At 36.3% G+C, this 22,980-nt stretch overlaps 6 protein-coding genes across 6 annotated transcripts; 2 read left to right on the top strand and 4 right to left on the bottom strand.

Moving 5' to 3' along the window:
- Nucleotides 1-369: 369 nt before the first annotated feature.
- Nucleotides 370-2,072, bottom strand: LOC148170150 (uncharacterized). The gene is made up of 2 exons (XM_088044263.1): nucleotides 2,058-2,072; nucleotides 370-2,011 (listed from the first exon to the last, which is right to left on the bottom strand). The coding sequence occupies exons 1-2, from the start codon at nucleotides 2,070-2,072 to the stop codon at nucleotides 491-493; spliced, it is 1,536 nt and encodes a 511-aa protein (XP_087900389.1). The 3' UTR covers nucleotides 370-490.
- A 1,860-nt stretch (nucleotides 2,073-3,932) lies between these two features.
- Nucleotides 3,933-4,742, bottom strand: LOC148170149 (uncharacterized). Its single transcript, XM_088043739.1, has 2 exons — nucleotides 4,702-4,742; nucleotides 3,933-4,648 (listed from the first exon to the last, which is right to left on the bottom strand). The coding sequence occupies exons 1-2, from the start codon at nucleotides 4,714-4,716 to the stop codon at nucleotides 3,965-3,967; spliced, it is 699 nt and encodes a 232-aa protein (XP_087899865.1). The 5' UTR covers nucleotides 4,717-4,742; the 3' UTR covers nucleotides 3,933-3,964.
- Nucleotides 4,743-7,162: 2,420 nt separating this feature from the next.
- On the bottom strand, nucleotides 7,163-8,443 carry LOC148170148 (uncharacterized). The gene is made up of 2 exons (XM_088043734.1): nucleotides 8,369-8,443; nucleotides 7,163-8,315 (listed from the first exon to the last, which is right to left on the bottom strand). The coding sequence occupies exons 1-2, from the start codon at nucleotides 8,381-8,383 to the stop codon at nucleotides 7,233-7,235; spliced, it is 1,098 nt and encodes a 365-aa protein (XP_087899860.1). The 5' UTR covers nucleotides 8,384-8,443; the 3' UTR covers nucleotides 7,163-7,232.
- Nucleotides 8,444-15,619: 7,176 nt separating this feature from the next.
- On the top strand, nucleotides 15,620-16,592 carry LOC148170147 (uncharacterized). Its single transcript, XM_088043738.1, has 2 exons — nucleotides 15,620-15,710; nucleotides 15,784-16,592. Exons 1-2 carry the CDS (start codon nucleotides 15,699-15,701, stop codon nucleotides 16,504-16,506), a joined length of 735 nt encoding a protein of 244 aa, XP_087899864.1. The 5' UTR covers nucleotides 15,620-15,698; the 3' UTR covers nucleotides 16,507-16,592.
- A 1,486-nt stretch (nucleotides 16,593-18,078) lies between these two features.
- On the bottom strand, nucleotides 18,079-18,924 carry LOC148170146 (uncharacterized). The gene is made up of 2 exons (XM_088043740.1): nucleotides 18,826-18,924; nucleotides 18,079-18,772 (listed from the first exon to the last, which is right to left on the bottom strand). The coding sequence occupies exons 1-2, from the start codon at nucleotides 18,835-18,837 to the stop codon at nucleotides 18,113-18,115; spliced, it is 672 nt and encodes a 223-aa protein (XP_087899866.1). The 5' UTR covers nucleotides 18,838-18,924; the 3' UTR covers nucleotides 18,079-18,112.
- A 1,760-nt stretch (nucleotides 18,925-20,684) lies between these two features.
- Nucleotides 20,685-22,951, top strand: LOC148170145 (glucose dehydrogenase [FAD, quinone]-like). Its single transcript, XM_088043727.1, has 3 exons — nucleotides 20,685-20,941; nucleotides 20,984-21,199; nucleotides 21,245-22,951. Exons 1-3 carry the CDS (start codon nucleotides 20,761-20,763, stop codon nucleotides 22,693-22,695), a joined length of 1,848 nt encoding a protein of 615 aa, XP_087899853.1. The 5' UTR covers nucleotides 20,685-20,760; the 3' UTR covers nucleotides 22,696-22,951.
- The last annotated feature ends 29 nt before the right edge of the window (nucleotides 22,952-22,980 follow it).

The following is a 22,980-nucleotide window of genomic DNA, read 5'->3' as shown; positions in this document are numbered from 1 at the left end:
ATTCTTTGGAATGTAGAGATGACAGTGACGGGCTTTCACGCTCGTTGTGCCATTCATCTCTAGAGAGTGATAATAAATAGCTTTCAATTCTGAGAGTGGATCAGATAAAAATGGACCAATTACTGTACATATTAAGACCTAAACTGTAAATTTCTACGCTGAATAAAGAAAAGAGTAATTGGCCAGTGCCGCGAAAGTAATCACGGGAACAATGCATTTTTACCATCATCATGTAGTCTTGACCATTCTTCAATTCTAATGACGAGATTATTATTTTAGTGAAAGTAATTTCGCCATGATATTATTAGAAAACAAAACTAAACCTCGTGACAATGATAAATTATTCATGGGAGCTTATAAAAATCTTCATAATTACAAAATGTTTATTTAATGTGAAAATGAATATAAACAAGAAAGTGTTAACAAAAAAACATGAGTTATCACAGCTCAGATTTGTAAATGGATGATTCAGCGAGAGGTAACTTCTTGTTTAGTATTTCGAATCTCCTCCGGAAATTCCAGCGACATTGATGGTTTTGGTGTTTGAACCCAGCGAGAAAGAGTTACCATATTCGGATTTTCCCTCAGAAGAACCTCCGGAAGAACCTCCGAGGTTGCTCAAACTGAAAAACAGAGATTTTCCCGTGTCGCTACTCTGAACAGGCGCTTGGTACTCTGATTGTCCTCCGCTAAAGTCAAAAGATTTTCCTCCCAAGTTCAAAGAAGCCAACAAGTCACTGCCTAGTCCTTCAGAATGGGAGCTTGAAATGGGTTGCAAAGTGATCGAACCATGGCCTGAAGCGTCACCGTAACTCTGACCATAAGAAGACTGTCCATCGCCGGAACCGCCTCCATGAGCTCCAATGCTGGAACCGCTTTCATAGCCTCCAATGCTAGAACCACCTTCATGACCTCCAATGCTGGAACCACCTCCATAGCCTCCAATGCTGGAACCACCTCCGTAGCCTCCAATGCTGGAACCACCTCCGTAGCCTCCAATGCTGGAACCACCTCCGTAGCCTCCAATGCTAGAACCACCTCCGTAGCCTCCAATGCTGGAACCACCTCCGTAACCTCCAGTGCTGGAACCACCTTCATAGCCTCCAATGCTGGAACCACTTCCATAGCCTCCACTGCTATAACCACCTCCGTAAGCTCCACTGCTAGAACCACCTCCGTAACCTCCACTGCTGGAACCACCTCCGGAGCCTCCAATGGTTATGTATTGAGGAACTGGGACTACAATGTTTTGTCGCACTGGAATTCGAACTGCATGTGGTACTGTGACTGGGTAGGGTTGTGGCACTGAGATTCTGACAGGTTGGGGTACTGGAACTTTGACTGGTACTTTTACTGGGTATGGTACTTTCCGGGTAACTGTGATAGGTACTGGTCTGGGTACAATAATATGTTTGGGTACTGGAACTGCTACTTTAACGGGACGTGGCACTGGTACTGCAACGGGTTGAGGAACTGGCACTGGTACAGTACGCGTGATGGTAACAGGGTAGGGTTGTGGTACCGGATATGGAACTGCGTGACTGACAGTGCTGACCGTAGCACCGCCACCTAATCCAGCACCGCCGCCTAATCCAGCACCGCCACCTAATCCAGCTCCTCCCCCGAAACCGCCTCCAGAATAACCTCCCGTGCTTTGGAGTTCTTCACCATGTCCGCCGCTTTGGATCGGTTGGAAACCTCCTTCTAGTTGAACATGTCCGGTAAATTGTTGCCCGCCGCTTTGTTGTCCCCCATGTGAATCAAATGAGAATTGATGACCTCCAAAGGAAAGTTCATTGCCTCCAATATCTCCAGTTGTTAACTGATGACCTCCTCCAAGAGAACTGCCGCCTCCAGACTGATGTCCTCCGTTAAAAGAAATACTGGAGCCAACGATTTTCTGTGAATCTCCACTACTAATTGAGCTGCTCAAAGTCCTTTTCACATTGTTTCTTGTATCAGCCTCGCCCTCTCGGACCATGCAAGCGACTGCTAATATCAATGATGCTACCTAGAGAAAAAAATGTAGAAATTGATAATTTGGGAACGACACTTACTGTAATGTGCTTCATGATATGTTTAGGTGAGTTCAAGAAGCAAATGAGAAGTGACGCCTTACCCTTTCTATGCACTCTTTTTATAGCTCTTACGGTAGGGAGGGCCTTTGGCGATGCCATCCATTTGCCAAAATTACTTTCACTGGAGAATCCACTGTAACATTCACGAACAACGATGTGTAGGTAAAACGGTAAATTGTAGCGTTGGATTGCAACAAAAAAAGCAGTAATTGTCTTAATGAACTTGATGTAATGACGGATGTATCGAGACGACCAGAAAAATGCGACGAGTAAAGAGAGCAATTAGAAAAAATTATACACATTTTAATTAATCAGATTAAAAAGCAGTTCGTGTTTGATGGACAAACCATTTTTATATGCAATTACATAGATGAAACCTAATTATACAATCAACCACTTTAAAGTCGGTGAGCTTCCATAAAATTTGCGATTGTAATCAAAGTTTATATTTGGGTTTTCCCCAAAACTGCATACTTGAGCACACAAACGTTTTTAATTAGCTCAAAACAAAAAATGCAGTAGTAAATTGCCGGGTAGAATTCACGGAAGCGTGTCAGTTTTGCCCCGATGTGTTCTTTTAGCCTAGATAAATCTGTTCAATTTTTTAGGCGACGCTAGAAGTGATCTTGTTATTTAACATTTAATTATTGCTGAAAGAGTACCTTTCATTATTTTTTACGGTAGCACCATATGCGGATGTTTATAAAAGTGTCCAGCTATAAGTAAAATTTAGGAAATATACCCTCAGGTTATCAACTAAATTGGTCTTTTACAACTTTAAAAATGCCCATTGTTCGTTTAAAGACGAATCGGTCAAAAAATAAGCGTTTAGCGGAATTCTACCTGTGGAAATCTCATTGTTTCAGGTGGTAATTTTTCGATGCAACGAAAGTTCCTGCGTGAATATCTCATTAAAGTAATCTCGGTGGTGAATGAGAAAGTAGTATTCTGTGAATACATACTATGTACGTCCAAACCTCTCATTGCTTTGTTTATTTTGAGGTTGTTTTTGATTTTACGATTGCTTTTAATTCTTCAAGTACAGGCGAATTGAATGACAATACAGTTAAGTTGGCCGAGAAATTACTTTTTCATATCTTGAAAGTACGAACGTCTTAATAAGAAAAAAGGATTTAATTAGTAAAGGAATGTAAAGTAATAAACTAGTCGTTTTATAGATAGTGCGTATATGAAACTTGATTTAACAGATCGGCTGATCTTTAGAAAAAAACGCTTTCTTCGCTGGTCGTACCATGAATAGAACGAAGAAGCTCCCATTCATAAAATTAATAATAGATTTTTTTAATTTTTGGCTGAATAAAAAAATAAGGCAGTATTTTATTAAATATGTTTGTTTCCTTATTGTCCTATAATACATAATAACAAAAAAAAAATAAGATTATCAAATTTGAATACTGAAACTTTGTTTCGTGATTATTATAATATGTATTTTTAGCATCCGATTTTCTTGAAATTTTCCCTCAGGCATAAATTAGTTTACGATTTTATCGTAAATTAAAGAATGCATGTAAGTGTGAAATTCCGTTAAATTAACGTTTATTATAATTATGAAGTGTGTGAGAGCACAACAAATACAACTAAATTTTTGATGGAATGCATTTTATCTTTCAATTCCATGGTATTTAACTGCTGTAATTAATAACCGTCGACTTAGTCCGCATGCCGGAACAAATTTATGCAGATATCTAGAATGTGGATCATTGTGATAATTAAATTATGCAACGCCACCACACGTTGAACAGAAGAATTTTCCATCAATGGGACATCCCATCAGTTATTTCGTTCTCAACTTTCATTCGCATAAAAAAACATGTTTGCTCGTTTTAATTTATTGAAAATACATTGCATTTTGACTGGTGTTTGACTTAATATTTAGAGTGATCATAAATGCTGGCTCCATAGCTGCCACCCAGTCCTCCGTAAGATCCGCCAATGCTAGAGTATCCACTATAACCACCGATGCCGCCGAATCCACCTCCGACGCCGCTAAATCCACCTCCGACAACCACCGGTTGTGCGACTGGGACGACAAGGGTTTGTGGGACACGGACTGGCACAGGTTGAGGGATGGTTACTGGGACTGGTTGGGGAACTGGGACACCGACGGGTTGGGGTACTGGTACTTGGATGGGTACAGTGACGGGATATGGTACAGTGCGAGTTACAGTATATGGTACTGGTCTAGGAACGTACACTGGGTTAGGAACTGGTACTGGGACTTGCACTGGACGAGGTACCACAACAGGAATGGGTTGAGGTACTGGTACTGCCACTGGGCGGGTGACGGTAACAGGGTACGGTTGTGGTACTGGTACTGGTACAGCCTGGCTAACTGTAGAAACGGTAGCACCTCTAGACCCAATTCCAAGCCCAGTACTGCCAAGACCGAAAGATCCTTGCCCAATTCCGCTTCCTAATCCATAGCCGCCTCCATAGCCGTAGCTTCCGAAAGATTTAATGAGACCACGTTTTTCCACAGTTTTGGCTTCGGCTGTGTCGGCCTTGCTGGCTTGGGATAAACCAGCGACTGCCAACAAGAAGACGGCTACCTAAAATTGAATCCCCAATCAAAGGAACATTTAACAAAAATATAGAAACTTACCGAAAAGGATTTCATGGTGGTGATTGAAGAAGCCAACACAAAATGATACTTTGTCAGTGGTTAACTACCTTTTTATATTAAAAAAAAGTGGAGGGGTTTTATTTTTAAGACAGTAAGGAATGGCTTTAGCATCAATTAGTGCTGCTTGGACGAACAATTAAATTCAAAAATTATAAATTGTTAATAATAATTATTATTGCTTTATTAGAATTTGGTTACAATTTTGAAATAAAGACTATAGTTTTGTCAACATTTGGAAAACCGAAATTATTTTGAAATACTTAGAATTCTAAGAATAAAATCGCGCGCTTCTTAATTTTGTGATATAATTCGACGTGCTTGGTTACTGATTAATATTAAAAACTTGTTGAAATATTGATGAAATTGTTGAAATATTTGTGTTTATAATTTTAATTGAAAAACTTTTTAGCAATCATTAAAATTTAATTATCTTTGTGCATATAAAAAAATAAATTAATTTATTTATACTGTTTAATATTGATAAATATTTCTATTCAAAGATTCATGACAGTACGTGAAATACATTACACTGGTCAACAGTGATTTTGTTGCCCTTGATGTAAGAGTGGTTTCGAATACTTCTATGCCAACAATTCACGAAACTATGAATGGTTTTGGAAAATTGGCTCTGATTTTTTTTCAATCTTAATTTTTATATTTTACTAAAAATCTGTAAAATTTAGAAAGAAATAGCAAGTATATTCTCAAATATTTTTTTTTGGAAATTATTACAAATTGTTTCGTTTGAATGGTTAATTAATGTACATAGAAGTTGAAAAAGAAAAAAAAATACTTAAAAACTTATGTTCAACATTAATGAAGCGCATTTTATAAGTGCGTCTTTTATATTTTTTATGCCCTTATTTACTGAAAATCTTGAAGCATTCCAACTTTTGCTGATCACGTGGCGTGCACAAAAGCGAATTTTAATATGATAATGAACAGTTTATTATAATTCGTGTTCTGAAGAGCCGACGTAAAGTCTAAATTATTAAAAATATAAAATACGCCAAAATCATAAAAACTAGAGCTAATTTAGTACTTTCAAGAATATATTTAAAAACTATGGTCTTGAAAACATAGAAATCCGCAAAGATATTCAAAGCAACAAAAAAAACATTTTTTTTGTTAAGCTGTGTTATTATTCAATTTGAAATTTCTACTATTAAAAAAAAACAAAAATAGTTTAATAAAAATTAGTATAGTAGAACCTCGATTATCCGGACTAATTGTTGCAGAGATCATCCGGATTCTCAAAAATCCGGATAACAGAATATATGTAAAAAGTACAAAAAAATGTTGCAAAACTAGAATTATTATAAAAGGTTAATAAATACAAAAATATTATAAATTAAGTTTTTTTTTAATATTTTGTAATTGTTTGATAGGTACAATTTTTTCTCTAGGTGGCGGCCAAGTCTCGAATTCGCTTGAGGTTTAGTAAAGCGACAGTGTCGTACTCCGGTTGTATTTCAAACCACTTCGAGCCATAAAAACGAAACGTTCTTGAAAAATACTCCAGTAATATTAGAAAACTCTTTGGCGTGTATTTTTTATTGGCATGAGACCAGTAATCCGGAGCGATAACAGAAAACTTTTCGTCACGTATTTATTTTTTTAAATCGGTGGATCCGGATAACCGTGCATCCTGATAATCGAGATTCTACTGTAATACATACTACTCGTACTAGTTGAACATGAAAGTTTAGATTCATTTTTCATGCATCGTAAGAGCTTATGATCGGCAACCAAGAATACAAAATTGATTTATGTTTTTTTTCAGTGCGCCAATACGAAATACCGTCTGGAAATTTAATAATAGATAAGAGGTGGAAAATGTTCTAATGTATTTAATCATTTCATAAAAATTTATTCAGTAATGCAACAGAAAAATTCCTATAAAAAATTAGTTAGAGGAGTTTATTCAGCGGTGAAAATTATTTTCTGCCTAATAATAAATTTATATCAGATTTTAATTACTTTATTGCAATAAATTATACAAAACAGTAATTGGAGGCAAAAAACGTTTTAAATTGAAGCTCTCGTTTTCACTTAACTAATTTTAAGTATTAGTTAAAATATTTGCGTAAATCAAGAAGTTTTCCGCTTGACATATTTTTTCTTCTTTGCATCATTATAATTTTATTACTTCCTATTCCATTTTTGTTTGCATAGATATAGCATCGTATTATAGATATATTTGATAAATAATTGAATTTATAATAATAATTGAATTTATCATAATCGTACCGTTCTGTAGTAAAAAATTATGTAAAAGGAATTTATTTATTATTATTCCTACACTAAAAAATGCATGTCGGCATTTTTACGAAATGTTCTTTTGATGACACAAAAATAGCCATTGTAGTAAAATAGGTCTTTATTATAAGTGCAGTATATACACAGATGGCAATACCATCAAAATCAACAAAATACTTATGGTATCACAATAGGATGAATCGATATGAAATTTGACAGATGATGAGATGAGGTGAGTGTTAAGTCTTTACTTAGTATTTGCCTCCGCCAAGAGAAATACTGGAATAGCTTGTGGCACCACCGTGACCTCCTCCAAGACCTCCAGATCCCAAAGAGATACCATGTCCGCCGCCGTAGCTGCTTCCAATGCTGATGGAGCCATGCCCACCTCCTAATCCACCGCTTCCAAAACTGATGGAACTGTGTCCACCTCCTGATCCACCGCTTCCGTAGCCGCCTCCATAGCTGCTTCCAATGCTGATGGAGCCATGTCCACCTCCCAATCCACCGCCGAGACCATGACCTCCACCGATGCTTCCACCGTATCCACCTCCGTATCCACCGCCGGATCCACCTCCAATTCCACCGCCGAAACCTCCTCCAAGACCACCACCACCACCGGCGCCGCCGCCGCCTCCTCCGACAAAGACAGGTTGAGCGACAGGTACAACAATGGTTTGTGGTACTCTAACTGGCACAGGTTGAGCTACAGTGACTGGGTAAGGTTGAGGAACTTCCACTGGGTAGGGTTGTGGTACCGGAACTCGAACTGGGACTTGAACGGGAACTGCGACGGGGCGAGTTACGGTGACAGGGTATGGACGAGGGACAACAACGGGTCTTGGGACTGGCACAGGCACGGCAACAGCACGAGGAACTTCCACAGGAACGGGTTGTGCCACTGGGACAGGGACTGGACGAGTAACGGTGACTGGGTAGGGTTGAGGGACTGGAACTCCGACAGTTTGAGTGACGGTGCTAATAGTGGCTCCTCCACCACCGCCTCCACCGCCTCCTCCGAATCCTCCTCCGACTCCTCCGCCGAAACCGCCTCCGATGCCACCGCCAAGGCCTCCACCAAATCCACCGCCTAGACCTCCTCCATGGCCACCGCTGAAACCACCGCCAAGACCACCTCCTCCATGGCCTCCGCTGAAACCACCGCTCAGACCTCCTCCATGGCCTCCACTGAAACCACCACTGAGGCCTCCTCCATGACCACCCCCGTACCCGCTGCCAATACTGCTACTAAATATTCCTCGCTTTTCAGTCTTCTTTTCGGTAGCCTCGCCGCATTGGGCAATGCTGGCGACTGCTAATACCAAAGAAGCTACCTGTTGTTTTGAAGATTTTTATAGACGTTGATGCGATGTAACCACGGACTTACCACAAGAGGCTTCATGTTGTGTGTAGAAGAAGAAACTGACAAGTGATGTCTTACCCTTGGAGAGGTGGCTTTATATATGAAAACGAGTGGAAAGGGTTCCTCCCCAATCTACCCACTAACAAGACGTACTTTCACCGGGTGAATCTGCGACGATATACTTGTAGTACCATACATTCACAACTCTGGACGCATCGCTGAACATGCAATGCCATAATCCTCCAGTTAAAATCACCGAAGCAACGAACGATTTAATAACAGATCCATGCTTCACTCATTGCTCATAAACCATAGAAAAATCATAAGAGGATTCAATGTGGGCCTACACAGCCATGCAATCTTAAAATATTTCACGAAAACACACTTCCTGTATAATTTAAGAAATTCGCTATCATTCACGAAATCAACAATGCATTTAGAAATTGGGTTGATGCATTATTATCAATTTTAATTAAGTATAATTATTACTGAAAAATCGTTGCCACACAATTAAATGAGACAATAAGTTCAGTGATGAATCCCAAAATTTAATTAACACCTAAAATAGGGCGACAGACTTCCACAAAATGCTCTTTGTTGTAATTCTCCGTGACGCAACTGACAACGCTTTTTTCACATATCCAAATATCCCAAAACAATCATTTCTGAAGGGAAATTTGAAAGTCATCAACAATAGCGAACACTTAGCATGTAGTGCAATTTTGAGACAAAGAACAGAAACTTTCCACTCAATCAATAAATCAATTAATAAAAATTGGCACGAGAAGAGGTCCCTCACCCCAATTTTGCTCCACTTTCAATCAATTTAAGAGTAATTACCCCAAATGAGGAAACGTGTTCTTTAATTGCATTGTTATCTGATCCAGAATTTAAAATATTAGCGTAAATAATTGATTAAATGGATTTTGATCGCGATTACGGTAACAGTGATATATTGACCAGGAACTTGACTGCCGCCTCCAGAGAGGACAGCACCGGTACTGAAACATTTCACACGCCTCTTCCTCAGTCGTATCTCAGTAGCAATAATTAAATCGTTAATTGAGCAATGAAAGTGGTCCAGTGATAGACTTAGTTTTACGTAAACGCAATCCCGCAATGCAATCCCTAAAGCAATTATGATAATCACGGAAAATAAGATTAATGAAAATAGTTCCCACAGTACTATTTCGATAGAATGTTGCCATCTGCGTACTGCATTTACCGCGAATCATTTTTCCTGATCACCACAACATTTTCAATAGAAAGTGAAGAAATGGAGGCTTCCTTATCAATCTTTTTTTTTGGACAAGACTTACTTATAATTTCTAATTACGTGAAACGACGCTTGAGCACGTCCAGTTGCTTAATTGTCGCAAACAACATGTCGTGCTCTGTATTTTTGTCAAACTGCAACTTCCGCTTCTATTGTAACGTAAACGCCCCAGTTCTGAAATCATAACAGTTGCGTAAGAAAAAATATTCAACGTATTGCATCGAGAATAGTCCCTGAAGGTAACACTGCAGTTATTTGCTCCAATCTCTTCAATTTTTCAACAAGAAACAGTGCTCGAGAGCATTCTGTACAAAGAGATGTAGAATTTTGTAGACTAAGTTATTTGGGTTAAACATAAAGAATTGCTCAACGTAATTTCAGACTACTGGTGCGAACTTAATGTATCTGCGGATTTTTGATTTGCGTTAATGGTAAAGTGAGAAATTACAGTCTTCCATGCATGACACTGTCGTAAGTTGTGCTATATAAGATTGGACGGTTCGATTTTCGTGTAATAATAATAACAGAGGTCGTTTTTTTAGCTTTATATCTGACTTATTGCGCCAATTTTCTATTTCTACACGAAATAATAACAGGAGTGGATTCATGTAATTTACATATGGTAACAGACGTGTATAACAATTACCCGATTTGATATGACTAGGAGGTATGTAATGTGGGGCAGAAACTTTGACTTTTCGAACGATAAAATTTCCAGACTTATTTTTCCCTGATGACTGCAGGAAAGTATCACGCTCATTAAATCGCCGTGAGAAAAAACGCAACGAGCATTAAATTAGCTTCTAAGAATGTTAGAATATCATCTTTGATCTAATGGTGCATTTAAATTGGATGTATTGAATTACATTTCTTGGTGCAGATTACTGTTAATGAATGGATACTCATTAGACATTATGTCGCTATTACTTAAGACTTGTTTATTACAATAACTTTTCTATTTTCATTATTTTGAAAGACTGTTCCATTTTTTTCGCTGTCGTATTGTACTGTTGTGTTTAACAACAAGACAAGATAGCGTGGATGTTATGCAAATAATCGGAGAGATCTTATCAGGTTTTAATTAATTCATGTATGATGCATTATTTCGAAAAGTATTAATGTAGGAACTGTTGTTTATTATTATTTATGTATAAATTTCTGGAATTGAGGAAGATAAAATTAAATGCTTCCGTGGTGTAGCATGCCAAGTTTAATTGTGAAACTTTGTACAATTTTATAAGAGTGTTTTTTACATTTTTCCATAATTAATAATTGCTTGATAGTTGCAGTAATTGCTCTCTTTTCATTTAAAACTATTATTCGGAACTATCTAGTAAATCAAAATTTTAACATCTGTTTATTCTATTGTTACGAAAATTCTGCCCAAACTTTCCACTTTAAAAAATTATAAATGTGTGTATTAAGAAAATTTTATCTTGCTACCGGAAATGACTAAGAAATTTTGATATCAAAGGACCTATAATTTTAAACTTTTTGTTTTTGGGTTGAAGAAATATTTATTATCTTAAAGCATCTGACGTATTAGACAACATAAGATTTCACGTTTTTGATCTTTCCAATTTGTATCTTATCTATGCTAAGATTACTAAATTTTGAGATTCTTAGATAATGAAGTTTAAAAACTCTTGGATCCTCAGTTTCTTAGGTTTGGCGAGCCAAAAAAATTGACCAAAATCACAACCTTAGAGTAATTTAAATATGAAAAAACAAAGAACAGAAAAAGTGAAATGTTTTAATTAAGAAACGACGTGTCGGAAGTTTTGGTAAAGCATTTCCTCATATTTCTTCACTTTACTAAATTCAACTAACGGTAAAAGCCCAGTCATTTTACTTTATTACCAGCATTATAAAAATAACAAGATTTTTTTAATATAAATTCTTACGCTTGTTAATTAAATTGCTAGAAACTAGCCCATTTTCATTGTGATTACAGTTCTAAGTTTTAATTGTACCATTGTCGACCTTTTACGACTGTTCTAATTGCAGCAATTCTCTTCCCAAAACCTGCATAATTAATAGGCAACCAACTATACACCGCAATTATCTCGTCCATAGACCCATTGCAAAATTTTACGAGAACCACAAAAATTAATTAAGTGCGAATTTATTACATAATGGAATTGTTTATCTGGGGCGTGGACTCGTCTAAAATCTGACATTTGATTTTTTCCAATACAGATTACGCGATCTGATCTAATTTATTTTTTCTTTGATGCGCAGAATTGTAATAAGGAAAAAGTCGTATCTTGTTTCTTGTTTATTACTGCATAAAAAAAGTGAACGCAAAATTGTAGCTTTAGGGCATGTTTCTTCCTTAGTAGATGCACCAGAACTACTGAACTATTAGATCTAGGCGAAAGTTGGGTGTGTCTGCCTGATTTTTGGTATTGTCCATCTTGTAATTAACACGATTATGTAACGGAGAATGAAGGTGATGATGGATGACGGAAAAAGGTGTAATAATATACTAAGTTTCATTTCATCTTTTCCTGTCCAACTCGTCTGAATCCACTTCGTTTCTATTCACTGCAACTGAACAGAAACTTTGTTATTATATTAAATTTCATCCTCTCACGTTTCTTGACCACGTAAATTTTATTACTAGTGTCCATTTAAGCTATAAGGAAAACTATGTATAAATTATTTTTACTACATAAGTAAAAAGAGCATAAAACTAAATTGATACTACTAAACGTAATTAAGCGTAAAATTTATTTACGTAAGAACCAAAATGTAAGAGCAAAACCATATTTTTGTAGTTTTCCGTGCGGTAGCTGCTCGTTTCCTCAAAAGGTGGAGCTCTAATGCACCTCGCTCACCAGAGAAAGTCCGCATAGTCCGATAAGCACCTTAATTGATATCACAAATCAATCAATAACACAATTCCTCTTAAGAAACTCCAAATAATGTGTCAAGTAATTGCAGAGGTGTGGCACTATAACAATACAATCAATCACACCGCCCGCTTCTTTATATTACATAATAAAAATCGCCGCAATTGAATATCGCGGAACTGTCCATTAGAAGGTCAACTTCCTGTTGCTTTCAAAAGAAGAGTTTAGGGATGAAGGTGATGGTACTTTCCCATGCGTTTTTTTGTAAAGTGGATAATTAAGTCCCATGGTTGGTTTAGTGCATTTTTTGCAAAATGGTAACAGACTGGAACAATTAGTTCCAGACGGGGGCGAAAGATTAGCCTTGAAAGAAGCGCCTCCTGCCCAGGAATGTTCACTTCGATGCAATTTCTGGTATACATTAAACGAGCTAACTACCAGACGTTCACTAGGTGTGGTCTAGATATCCGCAAATGCAGTGACGTCTCCTATCAGTTTAATTACATAGTAATCGGAACAAAATCGTTATCTAATGATAGAATTTTACGATTTTTAAACAAAAAAATTACAAAATTACCGATTTTGTTCCAAAACGTTTTAAGTGGCTTAAATGTGATCAGTGACTAGAGCCGCCACTGCCGCTACTTTTACTCGCCGCCCACCCTATCTGATTACTAAAACAATTAAAGATCACCGTGAGACCACTTGTAAACCAAAATGCCCCTGCAGTTATGCAGTTTCCCAGTGTTGCAACAAAGCCGTAATTGCTGCACGTGTTATCAAGATCAATTAACTGAGCAACGCATGTAAAATCGGGTAAATGGACTATAACCGAAGTACCCATACTATTTTTTTGTCATTTTATGTCGATTTTATTTAGAGCAGGTAGCGAAAGTGTTGCTTGATTCCCTTCACTATAAGTGATTGGACTGCTCTTTGTGTAATTTGTATGGTGCTAGGAAGAATACCATGTGACAATGGCACCGATTAGAGTTCCGTTTAGATGACAGCTGCTGGGTTACACAACGTGACCGAATTATTTGATTTTTATTAGTAAATTGAGATTTGAAAAATGCTGAGTTGGTCGTAAATCTCAAAATGTAGTTATTATAGCTCTCACGAGTTTCTTTCTATTTCGTGCTGTTATTGTGGGATTTTCTGAGCTACTGTTTAATATTTCACAACGTACGTGGATTCTAATACGTTGTTATTTATTACAAAAATGGAATTTTATAAATGAGGGTCTAAAAAATAACTTGCGACACTCGCTTTTCTTATGCAGACAATAAAGGTTTTGATCCACTGTTATGTTGTTATATAATCTCAAAGTAATACACGAGACACGTTTATATAATTATAGACATGTGCATGAAGAAATAATTTGATTTTAATGGGAATTTTACGAGAATTGTCGCTTGAGAGAATTACGCTGCTGAAATATTTATAATCTAATTTATTTTTTGTCAACTAATTTGTTGCTTAATGGTCAGAGAATAAACAATAATTATGGCTAATTTTTTATTACAAGTTTACATGGTGTTAAAAGAGAAACTGTGGGATCTCTAATGATGCTTTTATGAGAAATTATTTTTGTTTAACATTCGGTTAACACTCATTATCTTAAATAGCTGAAGATTTTGATGTAATATTAAGAATATTAAAAAAATAGTGAAAATATTTAAAGGTTTTAAAAATTGAGGTGTGTGTATATAGATTTGATACAACACTTAAAAAATGTTGATGGAACCGACCGAATTTAAAGAATCGAACAAATGCGAAGCACCTGAAAAACCCAAAAAATAGAAAAAAGTAAGTAAATGAGGAATTTCAAAAACTAAGAAAAAATATAATTTAAGTTCGCACACAGATCAGCAAAATTTTGAGCATTTGAAGACGTGTAGAATCAAAAGAACACTAATTGATTTGATGGGTATAAAAATCGGCCATCTAAAGAAGAATTTTTCTGAAGTTTTATAAATATTACAAGTTGAAAGGTTTCGAGAATTCAAAAAAACAAACATTAAAATGCTAACAATTCAATATTTGTTGTCTAAAAGATATCAAAACGATTAAAATTTGATAAATCTTAAATATCAAATATAAAATATAAAGTAGTATTGAAAAGACACAAAACGATGGCAAAGAGGAATTAAAAAAAATCAAAAAGTTTAGTCCAAGAACAAAATGCTGGTAAAGGCGCGTTATTGCATAATATTTGTTTGTATAATTAATATAGTGCATAATTTTTGACATATTTAATTATGCATACATGCTTAAATAATTGTAGATATTAGTCCAATTACTAATTCTTTCATTGAAATGGTTTCCCGGATATGACAACAATGTAAAAATAGTTTTCACGCGCCAAATTTTCTGCCTAATTATTCAAATGTAATAAAACCTGCAATTATGAAATATTTGAAAATACGTGTTAATTAAAACATTAATTATCCGCTGCGCTCCTTTCAAATTCCAACCATCAGTGCAATAACTGCGGGATTAGTGCAGTCTCTTTTTGTACAATCGGATTTCTGGTGCATTATGTAAACAATAGCTACGTTTTGATTTTTAAGTGGGGTCAATCTGATAAAACGCCCCGTGTCCAGTCCACGTCATCAATAATGCACTGCCACTCACTAAAATCGATATCAGGAAAACGTGAAAGTCATACAAAAAATATTCAAAACTCTCGTCTAATCTTCCTACACGTAATCCGAATTTTCACTTAAAAATGCATATTATTATCCGGTGTTCTTTTATTAAAGCCGTGACTGAAATATGAAGCAAGTTCAAGAGACTCTGGTTATTAAGAGATTGTACTTTTAAAACAGTCCATTTGTAATTACTTTCACGTTTCAGCTTCTGTCATTATCTCGCTTCCAGGGTTCAAGTTTATTTAACAAGGATAGGAGAGTGTTCCTTAGCAGAGAAGGTAAATCTTTGTTGTATTAAACATGCAAAAAGAAAGGTCGAATGTATAATTTTCGATGTGTAACTAAATTTCGCATTCACTCTTTTAACCGCAACTGAGTTAACTGAAATGAGATAGCAAATTCGACGTTTTTGCTGATTCGTTGATAATGAACTTCGATGAAAGTGAAATGGAAGGATTTTAAAATAGCTGAGGAGTCTCCGGATATCGTAATTTTGTTCCGTATATAAATAGTAACACTTCGTGATTTTGTCCAGTTAATACCAATTCTTTGACGACAGGAGTGTTATTATGAATCCTTTTGTAAGTAGAAATTTTGAGCGTGCACAAGTTGTGTAACAAGGTAATTTGTCTATTATCGTTGTTATTGTTTCAGGCTGTTATTTTTGCAATCTGCTGTTTAGCAAGTGCACGCGCACGACCCAGTTATGGGGGCCACGGAAAAGAGTACCTTGATGCAGTTCCCAACGATTCACACTTCTCCAAGTTACACTACCCCAAGTTTGATATCATCCACCTTGGCAGTGCTATCAAAGGCCACCTCCCTCCTGCTGTCGTCGAAATCAACAAAAAAGTCATTATTAAAGAACCACATCCTTATCCTGTGAAAGTACCAGTGCCGGTACCACATCCTGTAGAAGTGCCCAAGCCTTACCCCGTCGTCGAAACAAAAATCATTAAAGTACCACACCCGGTTCCTTACGAAGTGATCAAAAAAGTCCCAGTCCATTTCGAAGTGCCTAAACCTTATCCTGTTCCAAGTGAAGAATTCAAAGCCCCTCATTCCGCAGCACCGGTTTCAAGCTACGGAGGATCCTTTGAGGGCCATGCTCAAGAACTCAACGAAGGTCTCTCGAATTATGGTGGTGGTGGTTTCGAAGGCCACGACCACTTAGGAGCCCAAGAAGCTGCAAAAGAAGTCCATGAAGAAAGCCAGGAAGGAGGGTATGGTGGTGGTTTCGAGGGCGGATTTGAAGGAGGAGATGGTGGTTACGCTCAAGCTGACCAATCCTCATCTTTCGGGACACAAGTTCAACACCCAACTGGATGGATTCCCATTCAATCGACTGGACAGCAGGTGGAAGAACACCAACAATAGGGTCTCATAATACCAAAAATTCCTTCTTTTCTTGTTATTTTGTTGTATTGTTGATTTTTGTTAATAAATTAATTTTCTTTTTGTAACGAGTTGGTGAAATGTAGAAAGGCATTTCTACTTTTTGTACAATTTTTTTCTTGGCTATCAGTGACAACCACGTGAAAGTGAACAATTAGAGACAGTTCAGAACATTGATCGGAGACGCTAGGAGCGTTTAATTTAAATTACAGATTTAATTGAAGCCGGTGAGTTAATTAACATTGTCCGAATTGAACGTTGTGATTGAAACGTTAAGTTAGGAAACAGTGCATTTGACAGTGAATTATTTTGCTTTTTTATAGACGCTTTCGAATAGTTAAGTGTAGTAGCACATTTTTGTTTCATTTTTATAGTTTTTAATGCGCTTAATCGTTATGTATGAATGTAGAAAGTTTTAGATGCATTTTTTATAAAATTACTAATTATTTAGTGTTAAAAAATGATCCGGTTTATAGTCGTTTATTAAATTAAGAGAATTTGGTTTTTTGATAAAAACTCACAGAAGACTATTTGTTTACTAATTTCGAAAAAATGATTTTTTATTACACTTTGGAATGTATAGATGTGTACATAGAAAATAAGAGAACTCTTTACTAATTCCAATGTACAACAAAATTAAATTGAAATTATAATTGAAGTATTATACAGATTTTTATTGAAAAAAAAAAGCAAAATTGAAATTAAAATAAAAGAAAGTGAGAGTTCAATACTTTTTGCTGAAGTCAAATAGGCAATTTAAAAAAAAACAAAATTAAAAGAAATTGAAAAGAACGATTTTATTAATTGAGAGTTCTTTTTCTTAATTTTCTACTACTTAAAATCACGCGACGATTTTCGGTTAAAACAAACATGCAGAAGCTAAAACTATTAATTTTAAGGTGAAAATTAGCACAGATGTTACATTCCATTAATGACAAGTTTATTTAATATTAATTGGTCTACCTTCTAACATTTCTTTTTCTTTTCTGGTTAATAAATTATGCAACGACGTTTTATCCTCCCAGCAGCTTTTTAGTTCCAATTTTAAATGAATTGAAATTGTGATAAATGCCAGGCGAATAAAATTTCAATTTTAATAGGTATCACTTGTTCCGCTATCATGACAATTGTTCATTTTAATCACTTGTGAATAATGGCCAATTTTAGCCACTAAAATGCTGATAAAATCCATAAATATAAAAAGGGTTTTTATTTAGCAATGTTATCAAAGGCATGCGTCATTTGTGGATTACTTATTTCAAGTTGGTTTTATTTCGCCGCCGTTTTTTTGTTTCATAAGAAATTAAGTAACGACCTAACTTATAATTTAATTAACACATTTTTGTATTACTTAACACGATCTAGTTCGCTTAATTTATTATGTTTATTGTTGTTTAATTTGGCGAAAAAGTAGCGCTTGTTAGAAACTTCCTGCCGCTTTAAAACAGGTGTTAATGAAAGTCGTATTTAAAAAGAACATTTTATTACGTAGAAAATAAAGAATAAATATAATTAACTAAGAAACAGATGAAATGAGCAAATTATGTGCAACAATACTGATAAAATTTTGGATTACCGCAGTCGTTATTTAATGATGGAATCCTCCGAATTCCAAACCATGACCACCAAAACCTCCCAATTCAAGACCGTGGCTTTCGAGACCATGGAATTCTTCATGATGACCCTTGATGTAAACTGGTACTTTCTTCTCGATATACACTGGTACTTTGACTGGATAAGGTACAGGCTTGTGCACTGGGTAAGGTACGGGTTTAGGTACAGGTACTGGATGTGGCACTGGCACTGGTACTTTAACATGGACTTTGACTGGATAAGGTACTGGTTTTTCTACAGGATAAGGTACTGGTTTTTCTACGGGAACTGGGTATGGCTTGGGGATATGTACAGGATAAGGGCGGTCTACAGGAACGGCCACTTTAACAGGGTACGGGACAGGTATTTTCTTGACAACTGGGAAAGGTACAGGATGTGGGACAGGTACTGGAACTTCTTTGGTGATGGTGATGTGTTTAACATGGCCGTGTTCTTCGAGTCCGCCCCCGAAAGAACCCAAACCGATTCCGTGGCCTAATTCGATGCCTCCTCCTCCATATTCATGTCCTCCTAGACCGTATCCAAAGTCGAAAAGACCACGTTTGTCTTGTTTCTTTTCAGGGGCCGCGGCTTTTTCCTTTTTTTCGCCAGGGAAAGCCGAAACCAAACCCAAAACCAAAACAAGTGCACAGCTCTACAAACAAAAAAAATTAGCACTATTACTGAAGACACATCACTGTCACTTACTTGGAGCTTCATGGTTAAACTTTGCTAAATAACGACTGCTGCCGAAAGACTTCAGCCGCCCGTATTTATATTCAACATGTCAAAACTTTGCCATTTGGCTTTCTACACCCCCACTTTGTGCGTATGGGGCTACAAGAAAACACAATGCTGCGTCCACACCACAGGCCGGTTCCCAAAGTTACATAAAAATTCTAACGTATTGCATGATTTATAGTGGTCCAAGTTAGTTTAATATTGATTAGTGCGTGGCACGCATTTCACTAGTCTCTTGGATAACATCACGATGAGAGTAAAAGTTGACCTTGAATCATTGAGTAATGATTAGGATCTTCCGCAGTGAATGCAGGTTATGGTTGCCGGTACCATTCGAAGATCACCTTAGGTTTCTAGTTAGGAATTCTAAGGTAATTAGGTGATGAAATTTAGGGCATTCTCTATAACGCCAAACTACATTCATTAAAATTTTATATAACGAATCCGTCATGTTCGAATTGATAAAGCAATAATAATTGCAAATTAGCAGAATTATACGTTTGTGTGTTTGAATTAGCGCAATCCTTTCATCTACCATACGGTGTTGGTGCCATTTTTCATTTAGTTTTACGATTAAGTCTCACTGCAAATAGAAGTGGAATGCAGCCTTACATAATTTATTAATGTCCTGAGTTTCTATCTCAAAGTACTTCCCTGAAGAACGAAAATGTACACAATCCGTACCAGGACGAATCAGTTCAAGAAAATTTCTCAATGGCCAATCTAAAACATCAAGATAATGAATGCAAGTATATCGTGGAAAATAGAGCGTACTATTCAATTTCCTTTTATGTAATTTCTGATAACACAGTGAGTGGTGGAAATTATTTAAAATTAAGACCAAACACAAATTTATCTCAGTTTCGCCGCAAGCACGACAACCCAAACATTATGACATATTTAATAATCCTGGTTTTTGTTGCTGGATTTTTCTTGTGTTGAAAGTGTCGGAAATGGTGAAACATAATGTTTGGAAATGCTCATTAAAAGAAATTTTTATTAATTGCGTTGCGACCTTCTTAAAAAGAAACTTTTCGCGCTGGTAGGATATCAATGCAACTGAAGCGTGTTTCGGCGAGCATGAAAAAGTTGACCGTGTTTTCTGGTCGTGTCATTGTCAAGGCGACAAAGACGGGGGAAACGATGCGTAAACCAGAAAATATTTTGAGTTGCGGTGTGGCGGTTGGAAATTAATTTTGAGTTTGGTAAATGAAGCGAGTTGTGTTCGGCGTGGAAAATTGAGAATGCGAAGATTAGATGAGGCGAAATTTTATTCTATGGAAACATGTAAATAGAGAAGGAAATAAAGTTTGTACACAGATGTAGAAAAATCTTACAGAAGAATACATATTTAAATAAATAGATTAAGATTAGAATTAGATAGAAGAATAAAGAACAACTTAACACAACGAAATATTAAAAATTATGTAGATTCGATTCGCGGTTATTCGAAAATTTGAAAAGGGGACAAAGAAATTAAGGAACCGTCCATTGAAGGTATCTTTGGATCGATAAGATGAAGCGTCAGAAAGTTAAACTGAACACAAAATGGGAAAGTAGAAAATACGAATTTGAATCAGAAAATGAAAAAAATAAATTGCACACATTTAATAGGGTTACACTCTAAAATAAAACACAGGTTCAAAAATATTTTGGGTTAAATGTTGTCGAAACTTAGCTCGTCATTTAACGCCTATCATTACGACTCTATCAACGACATACAAATTAATTTGCAAAGCTGACTCTATCACTCAATTAGAAACAATAATGATAATGCGATAAAACATGATGTGATAAAGTTTTAGACACAAACAAAATTACTTGCCGTGTATATTTTTTACCACTAACCCAGAAATATTTTGTCACTGTTAAGGCAGTAAAGAAACTAAGTTATAAGAAAAAATGAAAACTAAAACGGTGTTTTTGCTAATGTGTGACTTATTTTTGATACAAGTTAATTCTTCATTGTTATCAGAATATTATGAAAATTTAATTAGGCAAACAATGAAAGAAGCTGACTCTTATGTCCGACCGGAATATAATGACGAATTTAAAAGTGGAATTCAATCACAACAAACGTTGGGTGAGAATGTTTAAAACAGTCATATAAAATAAACAAAATTAGATTTTGGGTCCTTCGATTTCATCATTGTTGGTGCTGGCTCTGCTGGGAGTGTTCTGGCAACAAGATTGTCGGAAGTCGACGATTTTAATGTACTTTTATTAGAAGCTGGAGGTGAAGAAGACGACTTTAACCAAATCATGGGTTTCTTTTCTACCATACAATTTAGTGACAGAAACTGGGGATACTTGACCACAAAACAAACTAAGAGTTGTCTAGGTAAGAAAATTAAGAGTTGTCGACAAACTATCGCATGGTTTTCAGGAATGAATAATAATAGATGTAGTGTACCGCGTGGAAAAATAATAGGAGGCAGTTCTGCTCTTAATGCAATGATATATGTTCGTGGAAATTCCAAAGATTACGACAAATTGGTAGAACTCGGTAATCCTGGATGGTCTTACAAAGATGTTCTTCCATATTTCATCAAATCTGAAAATTCCCAAGTCGTTGGTGACCCTGGGTACCATGGAAAAGGAGGGTTTTGGAACATTGAGTATACTCAGCCACCGTCACCATTTCTTTCTACATTTTTAAAAGCAAACAAAGAACTGAATATTTCAACCATAGATGTCAACGGTAGAACTCAGTGTGGAGCTTCTGAGATGCCCTATAGCCTAAAACGGGGAAATAGACAGAGTACTGGTACAGCATTCTTAAATAACGCTCGAGCAAGACGTAACCTCAAGGTTCTCACGAAAGTTTTGGTGACTAAAGTGATCATAGATCCTCAAACTAAAATAGCTGAAGGAGTTGAGTTTGTGTCACAGTTCCAAAAGTTTAGAGTTGCTGCAAAGAAAGAAGTTATTGTTTCTGGAGGTGCGATCAACTCCCCACAGTTGCTGATGCTGTCGGGTGTGGGCCCTCAACGTGACTTGGAAAAATTAGGAATTGAAGTCCTGGTAGATTTGCCTGTGGGACTAAATCTTCACGAGCACCCAACGTTTTTTTTCTTGGCGTTTCGGTCTAATTACACTATTCAAAATCAAAACCTTTTAGAGTCGATAGAAATGTACTTAAAAGGCGAGGGTCCGTTAACAAGAGCGTGGGGTATGAATGGTGTTAGTTTTCTACACAAAAAAAGTGAAGATGTACCAAAAGTAGAGCTACTATATTTACCGCCAGGTGGAGTGGAAGATCTACATTTAGCTCCAAGTTTCAATTTCAACAATACTGTTTTAAAGGAATTTGCAAAAATTAACCCCTCTACTGACATACAGGTTCGACTAGTACTGCTTCATGAAAAATCAAGAGGACGAATTACGCTCAAATCCAAAAACCCTCTCGATTTTCCAAATGTCGATCTAAATATCTTAGACAAAAAAGAAGACATTGAAGTGATGATTGAAGGAATAGAGTTCGTTTTCAAACTTATGGAAACAGCACCTTTTAGAGCTATTAATGCAACGGTTCTTGATTTTTCGTTTTGCACAGAATTTGAAAGGTACTCGAAGGAATATTGGAGTTGTCTTCTACCCATTTCGACAGCCACAATTTATCATGCGTGTGGAACAACTTCCATGGGTCTAGACCCTAAAATTTCCGTTGTAGACAGCGATTTGAAGGTACACGGATTACAACGGTTGAGAGTTGTGGATGCTGGTATTTTTCCGACCACGCTTTCAGGGCATCCAAATGCTGCTACTATAATGGTGGCGGAAAAAATTTCAGATGCCATCAAGCGTGAATATGGACACTTACAAACTGATTTGTAGATACGCGTTTTTAATCGAGTAATTAATGAGTTAAGGAAGAATTGAATACGGCAAAGAGGATAGGAATTTCAGAACACTTCACAAGGTTGCAGTTTGAAATAAAAATAGAAATGGCAAGGTCAATGTAAACGGCTATTTTCTTTGTATTCCACAAAAAGTGATAACAAGACTGTCGCCCGTTTATTTTATCTTTAAGTATTTACGTCTATAATTTTGTTGCAAATAAGTAAACAAATAAAAATAATATTAAATGCGATTCACCCAAAAAAATAACAGTATTAAAAA

Source organism: Gnatocerus cornutus, chromosome 8 (genome assembly GCF_029298725.1).
Source record: "Gnatocerus cornutus isolate USDA-ARS CGAHR chromosome 8, icGnaCorn1.1, whole genome shotgun sequence".
NCBI classification, from domain to species: domain Eukaryota; kingdom Metazoa; phylum Arthropoda; class Insecta; order Coleoptera; family Tenebrionidae; genus Gnatocerus; species Gnatocerus cornutus.
The sequence above is the reverse complement of the archived record's forward strand: the minus strand, read 5'-3'. Positions and strand labels throughout refer to the sequence as shown.

Coding starts and splice junctions, on each gene's coding strand:
- LOC148170145 (XM_088043727.1), top strand. CDS start 20,761: ATGAAAACTAAAACGGTGTTTTTGCTAATGTGTGACTTATTTTTGATA. Junction 20,942..20,983: donor TCAATCACAACAAACGTTGG/GTGAGAATGTTT, acceptor AAACAAAATTAG/ATTTTGGGTCCTTCGATTTC. Junction 21,200..21,244: donor ACAAACTAAGAGTTGTCTAG/GTAAGAAAATTA, acceptor CATGGTTTTCAG/GAATGAATAATAATAGATGT.